The sequence below is a fragment of the Acanthochromis polyacanthus genome, chromosome 8 (assembly GCF_021347895.1).
Source record: "Acanthochromis polyacanthus isolate Apoly-LR-REF ecotype Palm Island chromosome 8, KAUST_Apoly_ChrSc, whole genome shotgun sequence".
NCBI classification, from domain to species: Eukaryota; Metazoa; Chordata; class Actinopteri; family Pomacentridae; genus Acanthochromis; species Acanthochromis polyacanthus.
The window spans coordinates 3,622,214-3,645,503 of NC_067120.1; the positions used below are offsets into that span (position 1 = coordinate 3,622,214).

At 42.0% G+C, this 23,290-nt stretch overlaps 1 protein-coding gene across 6 annotated transcripts; it reads right to left on the reverse strand.

Moving 5' to 3' along the window:
- Nucleotides 1–1,111: 1,111 nt before the first annotated feature.
- LOC110956792 (ELKS/Rab6-interacting/CAST family member 1) lies at nucleotides 1,112–22,481 on the reverse strand. 6 transcript variants are annotated; one of them, XM_051951496.1, is made up of 22 exons: nucleotides 22,284–22,481; nucleotides 20,321–21,101; nucleotides 20,030–20,218; nucleotides 17,099–17,390; nucleotides 15,854–15,981; nucleotides 15,656–15,730; nucleotides 15,416–15,571; nucleotides 14,493–14,660; nucleotides 14,069–14,236; nucleotides 13,788–13,925; nucleotides 13,543–13,683; nucleotides 13,187–13,327; nucleotides 12,867–13,060; nucleotides 12,156–12,167; nucleotides 10,741–10,876; nucleotides 10,482–10,613; nucleotides 10,174–10,230; nucleotides 9,451–9,611; nucleotides 9,026–9,173; nucleotides 7,753–7,848; nucleotides 5,085–5,270; nucleotides 1,112–3,697 (listed from the first exon to the last, which is right to left on the reverse strand). In XM_051951496.1, exons 2-22 carry the CDS (start codon nucleotides 20,864–20,866, stop codon nucleotides 3,560–3,562), a joined length of 3,402 nt encoding a protein of 1,133 aa, XP_051807456.1. In that variant the 5' UTR covers nucleotides 20,867–21,101; nucleotides 22,284–22,481; the 3' UTR covers nucleotides 1,112–3,559. The 6 variants fall into 6 exon arrangements, with proteins under 6 accessions (XP_051807456.1, XP_051807457.1, XP_051807458.1 ...); XM_051951500.1 differs by lacking the exon at nucleotides 1,112–3,697 and adding an exon at nucleotides 5,852–5,927 and having other exon boundaries at nucleotides 5,147–5,270; XM_051951497.1 differs by lacking the exon at nucleotides 12,156–12,167.
- Nucleotides 22,482–23,290: the final 809 nt, after the last annotated feature.

Below are 23,290 nucleotides of genomic sequence, written 5' to 3' on the forward strand. Positions count from 1 at the left end.
AGGCTTTATGCAATACTTAAAACTCTTCGTCAGTGGGCTTTCCCCTGACGAGCTTCCAACGATAAAGTTGTCAGAGTATTTGTTTTTAAAGAAAGCAGTAATTTAAGATTTTTTTATATTCATACAGTAGTGCTATTTATGAATAAAGATGGCGGATATGTTTCACTTTTGCCTTTTATTTGTAACAGCTTTACCAACTGTTTGATGCATTCTTACGACTTCATACCTCCAGGGTTTGTGTAGCGTCTTTGATTTTTCTTCTTTTTTTGGCTGCATGAAAATCCAAACTTGGTAAAGTATCCCTGGTGTTCATGCTTAAGGAGGGAGGACACCTTATATGCCTCCAAAAAATCTAAAAAAATGTGCTTAAACTATTCATTAGGTATCAATGTTTAGTTAGTGACATACAACAGCTTGGCGAGTACGTGTGCATGGTTCACAATCTTTATCTGCCATTTTCTCAAAATCTATGTTTTGGGACAGGCGTTACATAAAACCTCATAACTTTTAAACTATTTGAGCAACCATGCTGATTTTTTCACAGATTGTTCTTAAGACAGTACTTCTTAAAATAATGGATGCTTTTTTAAAAATACTTTATAATCTGACCACTTAAGACCATTTTCATTCTGGGGTAAAGAGTTATTTATATTGAAATGGTTGCTGTGGCAATAAGAACAAAAGAGTCATCCCCAAAGCACCCATTATTTGTTTTACAGTAGGTTACTCATTAACCCAAAATTTATGGACTCTTGAGCAGATAGCATCTAAAGATGGGTCACGGGGAAATGTGTATTGGCATGTTTATGACAAGAGTTTGTCCCCAGGGATCACTGCATGTAACTTAAAATGATAATTTGCAACTCAAGCTTTAAAATGATGTATAGCATGTTAAATAGGGTCATATCAAACATTAACAGCCTATACAATATAATGGCTTTGCGAACCTGTGAAATAAGGTACCCTCCCCCCTTAATGAAATCAGTTTTATTTTACAGCTTCACAGTGTGTATTAGCACATTTTGTACCGTTATACCCTTAGTTTCTTAAGTTACAGGAGTAATTACACTGTACGTTAAAAGCTTCACCAAAAATGCTTCAAGAAGAAAAGGAGGCTTATAATTTATTTATTTACATACATACAAAATCCAAATAACTCACAAACATGTCTGTTTTGCTTCCTTTTTTACACATTTTGATTCTTAACACGAACAGACAGAAGGCAGTACATTTCTTATACAAATGCATAAAACAAACAAAAAAAAGAAACGAAAACCATGAAGTGGACAGAAGCCCCTTAATCAGCTCTGTGTTCCGCAATAAGAAGTCAAGAAAAAGAGATGACCGGACGTTAAGGCAAGGGCGGGGACACACAGGCCAAAGTAAGGGAAATAAAACGCTTTCCTCTGAACCCAGCAGCGACGGGCTACAAGGAATGGAAAGAAAATAATCTCCACTGAGAGGTTTGACAGACGAGAAGCAGAAAAACAAGCATCTCAAAAACATCCTCCAACGCCATGTTTTGCTTTCTGCGAGATACCCTCCCGAGCCGGTCTGCGATTCTACGACACGTTGGAAGTTTGCTAGAAAACGTCTATTTTTAGTTGTACACTGACGCAGTTTTACTCTGTTGTGCAACACCGTGTTCCTCTTATACCAGCGGGAGGTCCAGGATGGTTGGAGGCTTATTTTTATCCGTCAGTCTGCCTTTGACATCAACCAACAAAAATCACAAACAGAAATGCGACAACACTGGAATCTCAGCATAATACATTTACATCACCATCTGGTGAAAGTATATAAAAAATGACAATTAGAAATAAATGCAAGAAAAGTACTCTCCCATCACACAGTCACGGTTTGAAAACATTTGTAGTTCACACGTTATTTTGACACGAGTTTTTTTGACACTTCTTTCCTCAGTTTCTGCCGAGGACACTAACTTACGGTCGTTTTGTTCAGAGCAGTTCGCTCTTCAAGATTCTGTGCAAACATTCAATGCATATCGATACAGTAAACATTTCATATATATATATGTATTATATTTATATATATATATATCTCTATAGAACATGACTTTCCGCAAGTTATGGCAGTACTGTCAAACACACACATTTTGTCCCGAGGGCAAAATTATACACAAAAGACAACTGCACTGCTTTAAACTTTTCTGATTTTTTTTTTTAAAGAATGCACAACACCTTCCACTTAGTTACCTTTATTCAGTCACTGTACGTGTTAAATGTCACGTTATTTACAAACTGATCTAAAAAGTCAAAATCTGCTGAAAAGTGACTTTCATTTCCTGTAAATGTAGATGCACTTAGTAATTAAAAACCTCAGCCCTGAAGATTTCAAAAAATACAACAACGGAGGCATCGCTTGTATTTTTTTTTTTTTAAATGTAATCTGAAAAGCACAAGAGAAAAGGGGTTTATCGCTTGTATTCTTCAGTGATTTAGAAACTAAAGATCAGGTGGGCTTTAAGTAACGTCTATAGAAACTTTGGATGAGACTGGATGATCAGATCAAAAATTCTTACATCATGCCTTAGCACCAGTTTTACAGAGGAATAAACATCCCTGCGTTAGGTCCAGTACTGATCTCTGTGCATGCTCCAAGGCCACTAGAACGTTCTCAAAAGAAACATTGCATACCTCATAAACAAGTGGACGTTGTGTGCAAAACCATCTAGAAATAATACGTCACCATTAATAAAAGCATTTTTTTGTTTGTCCTCTCTCTCATCCATGTTGTGAGACTAAAATCTGATCTTTGATCTGCGCCCAAGGTCGAGCCGTGATCCCCCTCTAATGCCGATGACCCAGCCACAGACGTACCTACAGCCTAATCCTAGCTACACGGACAAACCCACAGCTCAGACAACGTGCTGGTTAAAGGTGGCGTTTCATAGGCGTCACTACTTGGGTAACACCGACTAAAATACAAAATAAGCGTCTGCATGGCTCCATGACAACCACTGAACTCAGCTCCTCTCAGCCCCCTCTAGGTGTAGCAGCTCCCTAATTCACCAGGGCAAAGAGCGCTTTCCTGTCCCATGTTTGAGATAAATGAACCCCTAGATTTGTGAGGAGGGGAAAAAGATAAGCGAGGTGAGGTAACTGGTCCTCATCTGGAAATTCCTGCGCTGAATGAAGCTGTCCAGAGAGAGGAAAGTTGGCAGTACGCTCTAAGACTTTGTGCAGAAGTTTTATCAATCTGGTAGCCTTTCTCTGTGCTATAATGTCTGCCTACCATGCTATGAGGTTGGTACTTGAGTTCTTCTCTTTCTACTGTAACTGGAAGGCTTGCAGTGCAGACTATGTGAACGTCTCTAACGCGATTTTTTTGCCAGCCCGAAATCGGAACAACTTATGAGACAGGAAAGCACTCAGAGCCCTGAGAGTTTGTTGCAGGGTAAACGAGGGGGACAAAGAAGAAGAAGAGCCCAGCGGGATGAGATAACGCCCCCAGCTTTCTCTCTTCCTTCCAGGAGCCTCTTGTGGGTGGAGGTAGGGGCACCTGGGCTCAGCCGGGTTTATGTCTGAGGTCAGAGTGGTCAGCATGACTCCTCCAGAGCGTTGACAACCTGCTCCAGGATATCGGGGCAGTAGTCTGCGATCTGCTGGAGAACAGAGTTGGCGTACTCCTGCAGCTCTCCACTCTCCTTCTCACACACCTCCAGCTCCCGCTCCAACTGCAGGTAAGACGGCAAGAATGAGTTTCTTTTTAAAGATCAAAGACGTTCTGCTTTGTCTCAAAAATGAGATAAATATTTCGTGATGTTAAAAACATGGACGCAGCATGAACTTATCCACAAAAACTACTCTTTACTGGAGATTTAAATGTGAAATTTAGCAATTAAGCTAACAAAAAGAAGTCACTTAAACCCTCCCTTCATCAGATAGTTTGGTTTCTGAAGCGGGGGTGTTTAAGGTACCACAGGAGATCAGTTTGGAGAAGCAGAAAGGAATCATTGCATTAAATCTATACAATGAACCGCTGTGGACACGTCTGAGACAAAACAGATTAGTCACTTTAAACAGAAGTCTACCAGTTTGAGTGTACACTACATTTAGAATATTTTCACTGCTTTACCTTGCCGTTAGCCAGCCTTTTGACAGGGTAATTGAAGGAGTTAAAGGGCCGCTTTCAGAGCCACAAGACTCTTTTACCAAAACAGTAATTTTACCTCACAGAACGCTGCTCCAAACAGGAGGCATGTCGACCTAAAACAACCCCACGTCAGAAGACAAACTGTCCCTTAATTATTGCTGTGACTGAAGTTATACTCATTATATTAAAAACTGTTACATCAGGTTTAAGGTAAAACAATTCATGCAAATTAAAATCAACGTGCTTCAACTTAATCCACTTTGGAACCAAAATTTAAATTTTCCCGTCTCTGATCACTTTTCCACACTACAATTTTCACATTTCATTGACTGAATTTTGGGTTAAAGCCTAGTTGTGTGTGTTTTTCTCCAGTGGTATTTGATTTGACCACTTTTCTTTATTGTGACTGTAAATGCATTTTATTTGAAAGGAGCTCCACAAACAAACACTCATCCCTGAAACAGGCCTAATATGCTCCATGTGCTCCAAAAACATTAATAAATTTTCACAAGATTAACTCTTGAAAAATATCAATCCCAGGAATAATAAACTAAAAGTAACTAAAATGATTTTGAATGGACTCCTCTTATCTTGTCAATGATAACGGTGAATATTAGTCCTTTTTTTTTTTTTTCCTTTTTCCTTCTACGAAATGTAGAAACTTTTCGTTTTGGTTGGAAAAGGTTAGGCAAAATAAGTTTTGACTTCAGCCTAAACCCTTCGGTCACAGGACGATGATCTTGATGATGATTTTGTTGATGATGTTGACGATGATGATAATGATCATATTGACGATGATAATTTATGTGGACAATGATGACGATGATGATGCCATCATAAGTACACAATTGTTACAATGTTTACTTTTTTCCTTGCTGACCGAATAAACTACTACTACTACTACTTACCTCATGAAAATACACATAATATGAATAAACCCCACATGCTGTAATGTACAGATTCATTACCTGTTCCACGCTCATTTTCTGGAGCTCCTCCTCCCAGTCGCCGGGGTCGCTGTGGTGGTAGTGTGGTGGAGGCGTGAGCTGGCTGAGGATGCTGGGGTCCCGGTCATGGCAGAGGTCTGTCAGGTGGGCGATGTAGAGTTTGAGCTTACTGCGGTTCTGGGACAAGGCTAGAAGAGGGGGTATCATCTGCAGCAAGCACACAGACAAACACAAGCAGACGGTAAGAAGAGCATTTCCTTTAAACGACACACAATAAAAAAAAAAAAAGAGTTATATTCCAACAGCAGAGCATAATGAAAGCACCAAGCACAAGACATTACTTTCATTTAAAGCAACGAAACATTCCATGAGAGAGAAACAAAGCATGCTTATGGATCCATCACCATCTTCACAATCCCAGTGTTCTGGGATAAATTAACAGCGTGTATTTCTGTTTGTGTAGATCTTACAAGGAAACGTACTCAACCACTGATAACATCGAGGTTAAAACCATTATCCAACACCCTTTAAGATGATGAGAGTCTCAGCTTGCACATGCAAAACACACACATTTACACACACACTGCCACACCCACAAAAAAACTACACACAAACGGTGATAAAGCACAGGATGAATTAGTGAACGCAATAATGACAGAGCCTTCAACATAAAGAAGAGAGGAACGACAGGACAATGAGAAAACCACAAATGAATGAAGGACGAGTAAACATGCCAATGAAGCGGCGGAGAAAAGGAGCGACAGATCCGGCTTTTCACACGGGCTCACCCTTCTGAACAAAATGGCTGAGAGAGAGAGGGTGAGGGCAAAAGGTTGGCTACGCCCAAATACCCTCCTCATCATCCTGAGAGCCACAAGGTGGGGCAAGTGCAGCATTAGAAAGGAACACTCGGTTAGTGTGCAAACAGACAAGGAAATAAAAAAAACAAAAAAGAGAAAACAGAGGAAAACTTCCATGTCAGGAATGTTAGTCCTTTTCAACCTTCTTTACTGGGACAACATTAATAACAATCCATAGCAGACATTTCAGAGAAGTTGTTCAGGACTGAATAGAGACGACTGATAAGGTATTATGGAGGATGTACAGTGGTCCCTTGTCATGTCACGGTTCACTTTTTGCGGTCTCACTGCATCACAAATTTTTAAACTGTGCTTGGTATCACAGATTTTTTTGCTACATCGCGGGATTTTACAGTATACAGGTGTTTATTAAGAATTATTTTGTGGTAAAATAAGCATTTTCTACCCTAAAAAATGTAAAACAACAGAAAAATTAATAACTAAGACATATTAAATCGAAACAAAATGCGTATCGCACAGCGTTGGGCTCTGATTGGCTCAGCGACCGCAGCATCATCTCCTCCGTCTCCCGTTTATAGCAGCGTTCAGCATCTCTCCTTGTTTATTCTCACTGTGCGGTATGTTCATCTCATCGTCATCAGCACTGCACAGCTAACTCATCATCATCATTTAAGTTATAGTAGATTCACTGGGGAGTACCCATACAGAATTTTATATGTTGTTAAAATTACGTAGGTTTAAGAGTGTAAAAAGTGTTTATAAGAGTGTGGGAAAGGTTTATAAAGTCATACAATATATGAAGAGTTTATTTGCAAAAACAGATAACTCCATTTTTATACGTTTTCAGAAAACTTTTTTATTGTTTACTTGAGATAACATCAATCAAACTGAAGTTGAGTGGATTTGACTCAGTAGAAAATACAAGACAAAACAAATTATCATCATTATTATTATCTCAACAATGAAAAAATATGTTTTTTGAAAATGGAGTTCTGTTTTTGCAAATAAACTCTTCATATATAAATAATAAAATATGTGGTTGCTACTTTGCAGATTTTCGCCTACCTGAAAACATAAGCCGTAATGCATCCTACGATTGTTCTCGTTTTAAATTTAACAGCATGCTAGGGCAGGTTCAGCAGGTTTCCAGCTTTGTAAAGTTGAAGTAAGCAACAATGCAGCTAATATGTGACTTCCTCTTCTAATCTAAAAATCCCACAGAAGCTAAAAATGTGGATGTTGAAGATTTTTTCCAAATATGAACATTCATATCTGATGATTGCAAAGACTCAGATTAATCTGTGTTTAGTTGCAAAATGTCCCTGCAAACGTAATATGAGCTTAAACTAGTTTTTCTGATGATTCTCTTGCTTTGGCAGTGATGTGTTATCCCTGCCTAAATTCTATTTATCAAACTTGTTCACTGACGGTAATTTTATTTTAATGCACACCCAGATTTGATCATATTTTAAACAGACACTGTATTATTCCAATAAAATTCCTCTAAATTATCTCCAGTGATGAGTTTTGTCTTAAAAGTAGTAATTCAATCCAACTAAAAACATGTAATGATCCTCTTTCTCCACCACTTGGTGTTGTTGAGGTGTTGCTGTCGGTCGTTTCTACGATTCTTGTTAACGTTACAGCGTGTTGCATTACAGGACACAGTAGGTGAGGTAGACCGCTCCGATCCACACTGCAGACTTTTGTCCTGAATCAGAACAACATCCAGGTATTTTCTGGCAAACTGCAGATTTTGCTTTATCCATACTACACGCTAAATTTTGGCCACATCCGTACGTACAGTAGGCGGCATCACACACAGCCATTATTAAAGCTAACTGGTGGTTAGCGGTTAACTAAACTACCTGATCTGGAGAGGGTTTGTGGTTTGTGTGATCAGGTGCAGTCTTCAGATGGTCGTCCTCGTAGTTGTCTGCCATCAGCTTCATCCTGTTTTGAGTCTGTAAATGAAAGAAGGGGAGAATGTATTCATTCAACAGCACCGGCAAATCAGAGGCCTTTTTCACGGCAGATATTTTGACTCATAGAAACAACCATCATTCATTTTCTGATTTACACCTGAGCTTTTTCTGCTGTGGCATGTCAAACTTCAAAACAGAAGCATTACAAAATATTTCTGAAGCAACAAGTATATGTTTGATGTAAAAGAAAAATATCCTTTTTGCCTCCTCTGCTAAGGGCTGCAAAACAAGTGGATTAATGGCTATGAAGTAGGGCTGGGCGATACGGCCAAAAAATAAAATACATATTTTTTAGTCATCTTGGACGATTACGATTTTAATGGATTTTTGTTGTTTCTGTTTGCTATGGCTAGTGCTAGCCATGCTGCACTCCCGTTGCTGCCAGCACTCTTCCCATTCTTTAGGATGCCTCTGCTGGAGGTGCTGAAAGAGGGTAGTTGTGCTGCTACTCTTCGTTTTCACAGTACTTTTGCAAACCTTGCACATGACTGTAGTTTGCTCTGTGTCAGTCTTGTCAAAGCCGAACCACTTCCATATAATCGATGTAACATGAGGCCCTTTTCTCGCGACCAACTCTTCGTCTGCTGTTCTGTCCACCATGACGGGGGTGTGAGTGTTTTGGTGGAAGGAGATGAGAGGCGGAAGCAAACGCCAGTGCACAAGTCGTGAAAGGCAGAAGAAGAATCTGTATTGTTATATATTGAAGCTCGCCTCGATTTTACGATTTGGCAAATTTTCAAATCGTCAGGTTTTAAAAAGGCGAATTAATCGAATTAATTTGATTTATCGCCCAGCCCAACTATGAAGTGTTGGTCAAAACATCTGATGCGTCAGAGAGTCATAACAACCCACGTCTTCTCAAATCTATTCCATGTTCAGAATCAGAAACGTAGTCAAGCGTCTCATGGTTTCAGTTTACATTACTGTCAATAAAAAGTTACCCCAGTGGCAGTATATATTACACAAACTGCTATTACTGTAAAGTTATTTGATGGCAAGTGTTCATTCTTTCCAGGTTCTCCTCGACGGGAACATGGAGTTCTTGAATTATACATCCATGGTACACTTGAATGTCTGTAACCATGGTGAGAGCTTGGTCCACTGCAGTGCCTCAGTCCTGTATTTCCCTCCACAGACACCAGAAGCTCCTTCTCACCTGCTGCTTGAGCTGCTGGACCAGCCTGTCCTTCTCCCGCTTCAGCAGAGCGACCTCATCCTGGGTCTTCTTCTTCTTAGAGGAGGACAACTCCAGCAGTGCGATGTTAGCGTCCTTCTCGCTGATAGCGGCCAACAGCGCCTCCTGTCTTTTGGGTAGAAGTGAAACAACATGGCATTTACCCACACAAGTAAATAGCTCAATTATCATTTATTATTCATAGCACAACATCAGCCTGCCAGCTGGGAAAAGCCAGAATTGGATGACATTTCACAAGATTAAGGCAGCGATCAATAATCCAGAGTCTGTGCCACCCTACTGTGTGTGTGTGTGTGTGTGTGTGTGTGTGTGTGTGTGTGTGTGTGTGTGTGTGTGTGTGTGTGTGTGTGTGTGTGTGTGTGTGTGTGTGTGTGTGTCTGTCTTACTTCATCTCCAGAACCTCCTCCAGGTGTTTCCTGCGTTCGGCTCGCAGGGTTGTGAGGTGCGCTTCTTTCTCACACAGGGACTGCTGGGTGGAGGACAGCTTGGCTCTCATGGACTCCAGCTCCTGCTTCACCTTCTCCATGGCCCCCAGCAGCTCCTCCATCTGGGAACACACACACACCCAACAATTCAGTGGTGAATAAAGTAAAACTGATTATTTGAAATTATTCAGTGAAAGCACGGGGCTTTGTCCAAGAAAACAATATCCATCAGTGTGAACTGTTCTAATAAAAAGAAGGGCCATCTACACTTCTATAAGGCATAGGGAAAGACTGGAGATCAACTCTAACACAGGAATGGTGTAACTACAGCAGTACATTTCATTTACCTGCTGTTTACTTAAAAAGACACTTTAATAGCAATATAATAAACAAAATTGATTGAATGAATTATCAATTCATCCTAAAAGCACATATTTTATTTTATTTTTTTACATATAAGAAAAGCATTTCATAAAAGTATTCTTTATTAGCAAAGAGCAGGGAAACAAAATGGCACAAAAAAATAAAAAAAACACATGGGCCGGAAACAACAGCAACACTTTACAAAACCATGCACTCCAACAACATTATTAAGCCTCACAACCGTATCATTGCGGGGCTGTTGCATGAGGGTGCATGAATTGTACGCGAGTTGCTTGTATTGTGTCCGTACTGAACTCATACCTTAGACCACTTTAAGTGGGCGAGGTTGGACTCATGCATTGGTTTGAGTGAGTGCTTCTGAGAGGCGGTGTGTAGCAGCGAGAAAACAAGAGAAAACGACAAGCAAAGATGAAAGAACTGAGAGAAAAGGAGGCCACAGGAGAGCAGGGAGGTGGCGATAGAAGAAGCTACACCAGAATGGCAGCAGAAAAGGTGACGCAGTACATGAAGGTGCTTTCTTTTTATAGTACACAGATGGGCTTGGTTGTGGTCCTGTTGCTTGATTAATATTACTTCGTCTTGTGTGTGTTCTTGTGTGGGCTGAGTACCTGTTTCTCCTGGAGTGACCTGGCAGCCTCCTCCTGTGCGAGCACCATCTCTCGCTCAGCAGTGATTTGAACGCTCTCTCTCAGGGCTTCCTCCAGTTCCTCTATGCGCTCGGTCTTCTGACGCAGAGTGTCCTTTACAACAGGAGAAGGAAAAGTTCAAATTTGCTTCGGTAGACGCCGGCCGAGCAAGGCTGTGCCGGCAAATGTGGACTTCTTTACAGGGTGCGTATTGTCCGAGAAATCCGCACGCAATCCTCACCTTCACCTGCTGGGAGCTCTCAGACATGTTGTCCTCCCTCTTCCTGGCCTCCTCCATGAGTCGAGCGTTCCTGCTCTTCTCCACTTGCTCCTTGTGCTTCAGCGACGCCACTTTTTTCGACTGGTCCTTCATTTGCCTACAGGATGATTGTGGGGTGAAGCAGGACACGGTTATGTTATACATTCTGTCTGGAGAGAGCACAGACAGCCCGACAAATACAGCAAATTTCACATTTTCCTTTCAAACTATAAACAGACAATAACTGTGCCCTGCAAAAACTCTAAATCTGACCAAGTCTATGAGTCTTATTTTTAGTCAAAACGTCTCATCCCACTGGATTTAAGAAAAATCCACTTAACAAGAGACATTTCAGCAAGATGGAGGGACTTGTTTTAAGACAATGCATCTTAAATATCTTAAGTCAATTAATCTTAAAATTATCTGGTTTTGAGTTGTATTTTACAAGAAAACTCAAAATGAATTTAATACATCTCAAATTAGGAGGTTAAATGAAAGCAAAAATCTATTTTTGAGTGAAAAACTGCTTTTTTTTTTAGCACGTCTGGCTTATTTTAAGACACCTAAACTTGAAAACCCTAGTAAAATGTAGCTTAAAATAAGTTTTACAGCTAATTTTAAGATCTCAGTGTTCTAAATATCACATCTTATTTCAAGAAATCTTACCAAGACATTTTTCACTTCTGCTATTGGCAGATTTTTTCCCTTATTTCAAGGTAAAAGTTCCTTGAAATAGGTTTTTTTCTCTTGTTTTGAGAGAGGCATTTTTTCCCCAGTGTAGGGACAATTTTTGCACATAAACTGCATTTTTGGGTCTGAATCATTTTAAAGAGTGAGGGTATGTTTTAAACAAGTGCACAGCAAGCATTTTCCAATATAACACTGAGCTTATGAGGGCATGACTCAGATGGCCTATCCATAAGTAAACAGAAGAGTTCATGCAAATATAGCCTTGGCATCAAATATAAACATTGTATATTACACATGTGCTGTTTGATGACTCAGATATTGTGACTTTATGATTGTAGCCAATTGATCATTACACACAAAGTAAATACAATCTCCGGCCACACAAAAGGCACAATCCCATGAAACGATGCCCTTTAAAACACACTGAAATGACAGATGAAGCCATAGCTGTACAAAGTTGCTTTTTAAGACTTCATACAGCCGAGAGTCGATCTCAGATTTGACTCCGGGTGAAAGACGGAACAATAGGAAGGTGAAAGAGGAAAAATCAGCCAGAGACAAAGAGTTCAATATGTCAGGAAAAGACAACTGCCTGCAGCTCCACATAGTATGGAGTGGCAAGAGGTGCAAAGAGTGAGAAATGTGAGAAGAGGACAAAGAGGAAAACGGTGTCAGGGTCGGAGGGAGACGAAGGTGAAAATACTAACCTGGAGGCCAAACTGGTGGGGTGAGAAATTTCCCAGTGTAAAGGCAAGAAAGCAGTAAAGAGAAAAGCAGACTCAGACTAAGAAAAGGAGCAAATATGAAGAAAAAAGAGAGAGGGGCTCATGCACATCAGATCTTGAAGCATCTTTCCTACACCTCTGTCATAAAGTAACATCACCATTAAAACGCATCTGCTAACATATTTGACCAACATCAGTTTTCAGACCAATACCGCCGAGGTGCCAAACGGCAGATGGTCAGATTAGACAACATTTAATGATGCCTGGTGCAACCGTCTCCACAGTGACATGATGTCATCAATGGAAAATTTGCATCAGCTGTGAGGAACAAAGGTCAAACAAAAAGGGATGGAAGCTGCAGTCTGCCAACACCACAAAAAACAGCACATGAAACAATCAATCATCCAAAAATGCTTATTTCAGAGCCAAGAATCAGAAAGCTGCCACATACAAGCATTGGTTGCAAACATATATTAGCTATTGCACAGTAATAATAAAAAAAGCATGGTGGTACGGAATTGATCTCTGCATATTTCAGATATGAAAAAAATTGAGGTCTACTTTCATTAAAGAAAAGTCAGAATCTTGGGTTCTTCTGATACAAACTTTGGAGCTACACTTTTCCTCATCGGTTACTTGATTTTTCTCTTATTGTGTTCATCCACTGAACATCCAACATGCACATGCACCCACCTCTCCAGCTCATTGATCTTTTTGTCCTTGTCATTCTTCTCATTCTCCATTTCCCGAAGTATCTCGAGGAGGCGGTCCACCTCGGCCTGTGCCTTCCCAGAATCCTCTCTGTGGCGGGCCACTTCCTGCTCAAGGGTCTTAATGCGCTCAGCTAGCTCAGTGTTGGCTTGAGCTTCCAGTGCTGCATTCTGAGCCTAACAGACAAGGACCAGAAGAGCTCTAACTATATCACAGTGAAATAAAGTAAACATTAAGTAGCATCGAGTCGGGCTTAGTCAGCCACACGAGCCGCCTCTGTTTCTGTGTTTGAGGTATCTCACTCTCTTAAGATGGTTCTCCAGTTTGAGGCACTCCTCCTTTTTCTGCTCCAAGGTGATCTCCATGCTCTTGAGTTTGGAGTCTTTCTTCAGCCCTGAGGAGGCCAGAGATGATGCATGCTCCTTCAGGTCCAACAGAGATGTCTGCACGTACACACACCCACGTACACAGAAGTTTAGGTGAGCCTGTTCCAACTTATTAAACTAACAGAGCATGAGACTGAAAATACATTACATCTAATAAAAAAGCATCCATGACTCACAGGAAACTAATAGAAACGGCTGACAGCAATGTTGCACTGTATTAATAGAATCACAGTACACCACAGTTTGCCTGTTTTCCTGCATCCATTTCTCACCTCTCTGTCTGACAGGTCTCCCTGCAGTAAGCTCAGTCTCTCCTTCAACTCTTTTAGTTCCTTCTTGGTACAGTCAAGTTCCTCAGTCTTCTCCCGGTCGTCTCTGTCTCGCTGCTCCTTTAGACGCTCAATGATGCGCTCCTACAAAGAAGAAGAGGAAACAATAACACGGATGCTTTCACTATTAAAACCATCCAACAAATGTATATACCGACAAATGCACACATATATAAACACAAATTCACCTTTTCTGCAAGAGACTCCTCCAGTGTTGTGAGAGCGGTGTCAGTGTTGGTGGTGTCTGCCTGCAAGGACTTTACTCTCTCCTTCAGGCTGCTCATCTGCTTCTCCTTGTCCCTCAGCTGCTCCTGCAGGTTCTCAATCTGCAGTGCAAACACAACTAACCATCAGTCAAAATGGGCACCAACCACAGGACACATGCTGTGACATGATGGATGCCTCGTTGTGGCCGTTTCACCGACAAACTTGACAGAAGATCTTGTAAATGGTTCTCTGTGAAAATCACCTTCTTCTGCAGCACATTAACTTTGCGCTCCTTAACCTCCAGCATGTCCTTGAGGTCGTGAATTTCCCCATTAAGAGTTCCCTTCTCCTCTGACATTTCTTGTATCTGCTTGCTCTTCTTATTCAGAGTTGCCTCCTTCTCTTCCAAGCGCAGGCGCAAAGCATCCACCTGGTAAGGAAGGGGTAAACCAATCACAACCGATGCTGACCATAATGCAAAACCATTCACCCTGTTTGCAAGTTTAAAATCAGTGTGGACAAAAGACAAGAAACCAGGTGCTTCCTCAACATATGGAAATGTTTGTGTCTTTTATTTGCAGCACTTTCACTCCTACATCTCTCCTCTCACTGCATGTATATACCCTTGGAGTGCCCTTGTTTATCCATATGCTGTTTAAGAGAGTGGAGATATGCATGTGCTGTACCTCTGTCTGTAAGATGGCAGCGCGCTGCTCCTTGGCGGTGAGGGATTCCTTGAGGACTTCAATGTGTTGTTTGCTATCAGAGAACTGGTTGGTTAATGTCTCCAGCTTAGTCTGCAAACCGAGCAGCTCAGTGTCCTTCCTGGAGAGGTCCTGCTTCACCTGCTCCATCTGGAAAATAACAGATGAAAGAGGGGGAGGGTTGGACAAGAAGTGATGTTTCTAATATATTCAAGAATAAGAGTGACTTCAGAACATTATCTTTATGTCTCCTCACCCGCGGTTTCGACCACATCACCCCCGTTCTCCGTCTACTTCACTGGCTCCCTGTCACCTACCGAATCCAGTACAAGATCCTCCTCCTCACCTTCAAGTCCCTTCATAATCTGGCCCCGTCCTACCTCTCTGATCTCATCGTCCCCTATATCCCCAGTCGTTCCCTCCGCTCAGCTGAAGCCCACCTCCTCTCATGGCCCTCCACAACCAAGCAGCGAACCCGGGGGGACCGGGCCTTCTCTGTTGCCGCCCCCACCCTTTGGAACTCACTCCCCATCTCCGTCCGTGCTTGCCCCAACATCACCAGCTTCAAGTCCACCCTTAAAACCCATCTGTTCAGACTTGCTTTTACTTCAACTTTTTAATTTTAGTATTATCACAACTTTTTACTGTTTTATATCTTATTTCCATATTGTTTTTATATCGTATTTCCCTACTGTTTTTGTTTTCTGTGTTTTTGATTATGATGCTTTTCATTCTACCTTTGTAAAGTGTCTGAGTTTTAAAAAGCGCCATATAAATAAAATGCATTATTATTATTATTTATTAGAAGTTTGAGTCCACTTTTAATGTATTTCATGTATGAGTGCTGAACAGAGAAGAGTTAAAGCAGTTCAGTCAAACTAAACTCGTATCGGCTCGTCTCTGACCTTGTTCTTCATAAACTTGGTGTGACTGCGGTACACCTCCATCTGCTTCATCTCCTCTTGACGCTCCTCACAGCTCAGAAGTCCATTGGATTTCATCATTAGCAGCTCCTCCTCCATGTCCCTGAGGCTCCGCTCCATTGAGTTGATTTTTGCATCCTGGGGTTGACATTGAAAGGTTATCACTCACAGCACAGTGTGACCACACACTATAAATATAGTCGTCTATATATAAATTCTCACTTTCATGTCGATGACAGTTTGTAAAGCCTTGGTTTTGGTGGATTCAGGGGTTCCTTCGTAACGACGGTGCAGCTCCTGTTGGGTCAGAAGTTGCATGTATGTAGTAAATATCTAGGTCAAGTTTCATATCAAACAACAGATGGTGGAAAACACACAGAAATGTAATGCGCATGTTGCCCTGGGTGAACTGGACTTTACCTCTCTTAGTGCAGTAATCTCTCTGTCTCTCTGGTCCAGTAAACTCTCAAGGTGATGCCTGTGCATCTCTGCATCAGCCAGCCTCCTCGTCCTTTCCTGGTCCTCCTCTGATGCCTTTGCAGATGGTCCTGGCACAGCAAGCAGAACAACGTAGTCAACATGATGAAGCAGGTAAAAAGCAGCGCTCGATTTAGACGGTTGCCAGGTCACCGCGAGCGCCGGGAATGATAGGAGGTTGATGACATCATACAAAGTGGCTGCCTCCATGAAGAAAACATGATACGCATACAGCTCGATCGAGCGGATTTGGATGGTCGCCGGGTCACCATTTGCGACTAAAAATGTCGCAAATGGTGACCTGATCAACACTGGCGACCACAGATTTGGACGGTCGCCAGATCGCCATTTGCGACGTTTTTAGTCGCAAATGGCGATCTGGCGACCGTCCAAATCCGCTTGATCGAGCTGAACCGCGTATCATGTTTTCTTGATGGAGGCAGCCACTTTGTATGATGTCATCAACCTCCTATCATTCCCGGCGCTCGCGGCGACCTGGCAACCGTCTAAATCGAGCGCTGAAAAAGGCATTTATGTAGCCAAGAGGTTTACAACAGCCAAGCTGAAAACCATGAGCCGTGTGGTTACGTTCCTGAGGCAAACACAGAAGCTGAGACTGTTTTATGCTTCAGACAAAAGCTGATCTGTTCAGTGCCTAAACGCAGCAGATTAGCAACTCCTCACGTAACACGAAACAAAAACGAATAATGGCTAAAGCACACAGTATTTGATTTGTGTGCCAATGTATTTTTATTTGATTTAATCAGATTATTTTAAAGGCTTTTGGGTTTCCTTTTACATACAGTTTGATGCCTCTGATAAATTGTGCCCACAACACCAAATCTTGAAATTATCTTCAGAGATGCCCATTTAAAGACACCAAGTGTTCATAGTCTCCTGCTTAAGCTAAAAATTATGCATCATGGCTCATTTAGGGAGCAAACAATGTAATATTTGACCCACCAGACAGACAGTCTCAATGGAGCCGAGCAAACAGGCATTCACTGAGACCTAAAATGTTCATGGAAGAAACTTGTTGCTGACTTTGCTGATACTTCTACTGACCCTTAGAGCTAATATGAATGAATAATATGAATCCATTAGCCAACAGAGGAATAGCAGCAGTCATTTCTCCACTGGTACTTAATTAAAATCTAATTAAGTAACTCTCTCAGGGCTTAAATCTACCTTTGCTCTGCAGCATCTCCAGAAGTTTCTTGATGGACTCGTCTCGGGCTCCCAGGGTTTGCTTCTGTGTGTCAATCCTGAGCTCCATCTCTTCCAAGGTCTTCCTAAGAAGGAAGAGCTCTTTGGCCTGCCTCTCATGTTCGCCATGTAATCGCCTGTAGTTCTCCTCTGTAGGTTCAGATGTCAGGGCAAGGTCTCTTCCTTGGCTGGCCGGATCTTGCTGGAGCAGCTGGTTCAGGTCCCTCTGGATCCTCAGTTCATCCTGGAGAGCCTGAACAGTCATCTGGAGATGCTGGGAGAGGAGGCGCATGTATTTGTTGACATTTATCTGTTCTGTTCCCTAGCCTTTACTACAAGATGCTTCATACAGGGGTAGGTGAGGTGAAAAATGTATTGATCATTTGAATGATACAACTACTTTATTTTACAAGCATGGATGTTGACAGAATATTGTGTTACAGCCTGTTTAAAAATCAGCCTCTAACCATGACTGAAAGTTTAGCAGTGCCTCGACTGATGCACCCTCAACAGGCTGGCTTTGTGGACAGTGTTACGTTTCATGCCCAGAGAAATACAAGTGGTGAAACACAATCGGCCCAGTATAGTATTGCATTGTTTGTGGCATCTGACGCCACGGACGCTTGGCAGAGATCCTGTGAGACAGTGACACAAGGCTGTGTTCCTCTCTGCTCTGAACCAGCTGTGAGCATTTTCAGACGACAGAACAAAGAGAGAAGTCAGTGTCTGCCTTCGTTCCTCTCCATCCTCCGCCTCCAGCCCCCTCCCTTCTCCTTCCTTTGTCATCCTCTCCTTCTCCCTCCACCAGCAGCACACTATTCATCTACCATGCCTGCTCTCACCCCATCTCCTCCCTCTAATACTCATCTCACCTCTCGCTAACTGTCCCTTTCCATCACCCTCTCCACCCCGTGACTAAGGCTGACTCACTGCTGTGACTGCACCGATCCAACATACACACAGGCAGATGCATGCACAGATAAGCACACACACACACACACCTTCTCTCATCCTCAGCCCCCATATTCTCACTCTCTCCGCCTGAGGAGAGACAACAGTCAGGTGTCTGGGAGAGCACAGAGCAGAAGACCTATGATGCACCAGCTAAACCGATCTAACCGCCAAGTCACATTTTGTAATGACACTGAACAGGATGAATCAGACCTCTGCTGCAGCTCATTCTCAGCACTAGATAAACTGTGTAAAAGTGGAAATGGTAGAGATGCTCACCGTCTGACGCAAGCTTTTTTCCTTTAACTCCCTCTTACTGTTAAAATCTCATGTTTTCTGTGCCCTATGATAAATGTGACGTTTTATCTATGTGACAAGGAGTAATTAGCAAGAAACAACTGGTGATTATTCTGCGACTGTCTGACCTTTTTTAATGAGAAGAGAACGATGACAGCCACTTCACACTACTACACAAGGTAACTGCAGCTGCTCTTCACAGCGGAAGATACAAATAAATACCCCTCGGTAAGGAAAAATCTAAATTATGCACAAAAATGTAAACATACAATTGCTGACATACTGTATGCACATTTAGCTGGACTTCCATTCAACGAGGGCATGCAGTTTAACCAGAGCCGTAATCATCCAATTGTCTTTGAGAGCTTGTGTGTGTGTGTGTGTGTGTGTGTGTGTGTGTGTGTGTGTCCATGCCTTTCATTGTATGTGTGCCAGCGTGGGAGGTGGAAGCAGACATATGAAAGCAGACATCTTTAAATTAAAGCACCCGCTGATTAGCCCTGCGCTAGTCGGGCATTACTGGGAATTAGTCCAGAGTGTGATTCTGTGACTCAGCAGGAGTGAAAACAGCAAATTATACAGGTCTGCCCATCCATTAAGAATCACAGTGAAACAAAAGCCGATTTCTCTTCATTAATGAAACCTAATTACACCAGTCCTACAATGTGGAGTAGGGTTTTAACAAAGCCCTCATCTGTATTTATCTTGTTACTCTTATTAAATACGTGTTTGTGAAGCAGCATGAGTGCAGGCAGACCCACACGGTGGCACAACGAACTGGCCTTGAATTTTGTGAAGTTTGCGTCTCTAAAAATAGAAAATTGGCACACATGTAGTAATAGCGAATGAAAAGCTATTGAACATACTTGGATTCTGCACCTGACATGAAAAATAACCACTTTCGATGAATGGCAACACGCGTTCAGCTGTGCAACAACAAGCCCAGCACACCGTCGTATTCTTCATTCTGACAGGTCTTGGACGCAGAAGTGTGTGGATCAATACTAGATTTTCCTATGCCGTCTAAAGAAACCTGGATCGAAGGAGAAACTAGATAAAGTCCCGTCACTGATAACTTTTCAAGAAATCAAAGCAGTCACAGTATTGGTACTGGTACCTCCATATGTCACATTAGCGGTGTCCAAAACATGCGACAAATCCAAAGAGAACATTATGTTCAATGCGCTTGAATGCACGGAACTAAAATAAGAAATCTATTCACAACTGCTCCTTTTGTTACTCCTACCTGCGGCAACATTCTTATCTATGTTTTTTTTATTTTATGCAGTGGTTAAACTACTACACATATACCTGCTTTTTAATACACCTCTTCTCCATATTTTTTATCCTGTTCACCACATGCAGCAATTTCTGAAACATACAGAAATGCTAATGCAGCCATTAGACTTGCGCCCTCTTTCATCTACTAAGCACGAGCATATACGAGTAGCTGCATATAAGAGGATTAACTAGATGTTCGAAAACTGCCTTGAACCTATGCAGAGAAGAACAGGAAGGAAATGCACTCATAGTAAAGCTGACATACGGGTTGAAATGCGTTTTTCTACTCAAACATGCCTAACCTATGCACTTTGATGACTCTATTCAAGTTGTAAGAAATAAGTTGATGAGATCAGAAACAAATGCATCGAAGGGAACACTCACCTGTGCTTCATCTTGAATAACACGGTACTGTTCCTTCCAGACAGTGATCTTAGAAACCTCGTCTTTTCTCAGAGCTCGCTCCTTTTTTAATTCCGGGCTCCAGAAGGTCTTGATAGAATTCATGGAGGAACTGAGTTTGCTCTCCTTAACTTCCACTTCTCGCCGCAAGATCTCATTCTCACGCAGAACCTGAGAAAGCAGGATGACTGGTTAGGACATGATTACAACTGCTGCTTATGTGGACTGTTAAATACGCCAATCTGTCAGCTGAGAGAAATATTAGCAGAATACCTCTTTAAGTTGTGCCTGCAGGTCAAGTATGGTGTTGTCTCTGGCCTGCCTTAGAGAATGAGGCACCGTGGATGCCATGTGGTGGTCCCCAAAAGCTAGAGCATCACCTGCCATCATGCCTGCTGGCAGCACAGAGTTTGCAGGCGCTGAGGTTGAGATATTAGGAGTGCTGGCGGCTACAACTCCACTGCTGCTACCTCGTGACCCATATGTCACCCTCTGTCTCCCCATGGTCGTCACCGTCCCACCGCTTTTGGGAAGGTGGTCACCCGCCATGGCGACCTCGTTGTCACTCAGGTACATTGGTCCTGAGGTGGCGTACGCTGCGTTGAGAGACTGGATGTTCTCCATGGAGAGCGTCTTGCCTCCTGCTCCTCCAGGACCCCCTCCACTGCCTCCGGTGCTGTTGGTACGACGGTGTCCCATCCGGGGGGAACGGGGAAGGCGAGGGGAACGACCAGATCCCTGATTACCAGCGCCACCTCCATCTCTTCCTCCACTATGGTTGGCATCCCCTCTGCCAACAGAGCGGGCACTACCGTACATCTTTTACTAAATATAAGAACTAACGGCGAACTGATGCTCACGTATCTGTGTGTACCCTTGCAGATTTTGCGGATGTGATTTTCCGCAGTATTGTTTCTCTGTCTTGCTTCAGCTGGAGACAGTGGGCGCAATGCTCATGATACGACAGAGGTCTGACTCTCTCCACTTCCAGGAATGCTAACAGCCTCTCCTCTTCCAACAGGAGCTGTCCACTGTTACAAATGATGGCATCAACCTGCACAGAAAACACAGGCGTTCCCTAAAAACTGTACAGCAACCGCACACAAAAGTGATTATTACAAATCAATAAGACAACTGAATGCATGTGAAAGAGCAGCATTAAAACCAGAATGAATAGTAAGTACAGTGTGTGCAGATTTCAGTCTTTCCTCCTGCAGTACAGACAGTTATGCAACTGTAAAAAGTCAGGTCTAAGAACAAAATTCACCTCACATGGGGTCCTCTGGAGCAAAGCACAAGCTAATTAACCTATTATATCTCTTTCAGAGCACAGGATGGATCGAGAAATATGTGAAGCAGTGATTTTACATAACAAAAGGTTAAGCTGGATGCTGTGATGTTTAATATCTACCCGGCATTTAATGTTGCAATGAACAGAGAGATCGGTTCTGGCTTTTCTTCTGCAGTTATACACCTAAATAAGGTGTTTCATGTTTAGTTTGTGAATGAATTTCCTCCACACCCGTTTAACTTCAGTCTGCGTGGCCTTGCTAGCAGCTAATGTCACGTTAACACACCGGCTAACAGTAACGGCTGGCATTTCTGCCTTTAGCCGCCGTTAACTCGAACTTATCCCACGTTTGCTTGAGACGTGTGTAAATCAGTTGGCATGTTTCATTTGCGAAATAAATACTGAATGTCTGAATCATTTCACTAATGTGCTGACGCTATGGATTAAAATTAGCAAGGGAGGGAAAAGGGGATTGTCTATGGTGGACATTGTGAGGGGGGGAAAAAATCTCCCGACTTGGAAAATTTCACACAAATATGAATAACGGTTTGTCAAATAGCTAGCAAGGGAAGCAATTTGATAAAAGGTGTTAAAATGTGGCACATTTGACCAGAATTAAAGCATCTTGCACAATCCTAACGACACCGTACAGCGTCTGCTTTGGAGACACCCATATCAAACCATATCCATTTTCCTCCTCCTCTGCTCAACGGCTTTTCATTTTTAAGCTACGGTTTTCTTCATTCACAGCTTCACACACGCACACAGCTGCGAGCCAAGTGAATAAGAGACAAAGAGGTGAAATATTAAATGCATATCGCGTTAGCTCGCCGCCACACACAGAGGCTAGTCCATCCCAATTTATGTGGTCAAGCAGAATCTCTATTTTTTTCCCTCGCTAACACAATAGCCAATGGTAGAGAAAAACCTCTACAAACAAACTACCTTTCTCGTTGCAAGGTGGAGCTCAAACCGGTATCGATGTTGAATCCTCTGTTAAGTGGAAAGCGGCCGCGGTAACCGTCATTTTAGGTTAATTTCTCGGTATATGTGTATCTGATTTTGCCATCTTTTTCGCCAGCAGTAGCAGCGGCTCAGGAGAGCCAGGGCGCCTCAGTGACGTCAAGCCTCCTGTGCGCGCTCACGACAGCCTTCTTCATCGCCACGCTTGAATTTTAAACGCGCGGTCACGGCCCTGAGGAGGGGGAACGTGGACAGTCAGAGCGAAATCCTGACCGAAATACAAAGATTAGAATCAATCCAATGGGAAAACGTGAAAGTTATGGTCAAACTGTGGAGTATTTCAAAGCAGAATTCAGCCAGCAGGCACTGATGGAAATGTAATTTATCATCATTTAGTTTAGAATGGATCTTTTATTACCAATAAAACATTTATGAGGCATTGTTGGATGATATGATGATAAACTGCCTTCAGTGCTGATTATTTTGATTTTGTGTGAAATACCAGAAAAGCAGATACATTCGGCATGTTAACGCAATAAATTCCAGCAGGGGGCAGTGCTTACCTGTAGGAAAATTCGATGTTTAAAAAAAAGTTTTGCTGATTGTTTTTTCATTAGAAGTCTATAATTTAATTTTTATATTTATAACATTTTAGATATTATGTAAAATTACATATTGCATATATATCTAGATAATATATACATGTATTTATTCATATAGATATTGAATCACTGAATTTTATTGGGAAAAAAATCACCAAAACATTATTTAACCTACAATTTCTATAATCAAAAGTTTTGTTTTGAGTAGCTAATATAGGTAACTAACTGTTCCCTCATATATATATATATATATATATATATATATACACACACACACGCACGCACGCACGCACGCACACACACACACACACACACACACACACACACACACACACACACATATACATATATATATATATATATATATAATTTATATATTCCAAAATG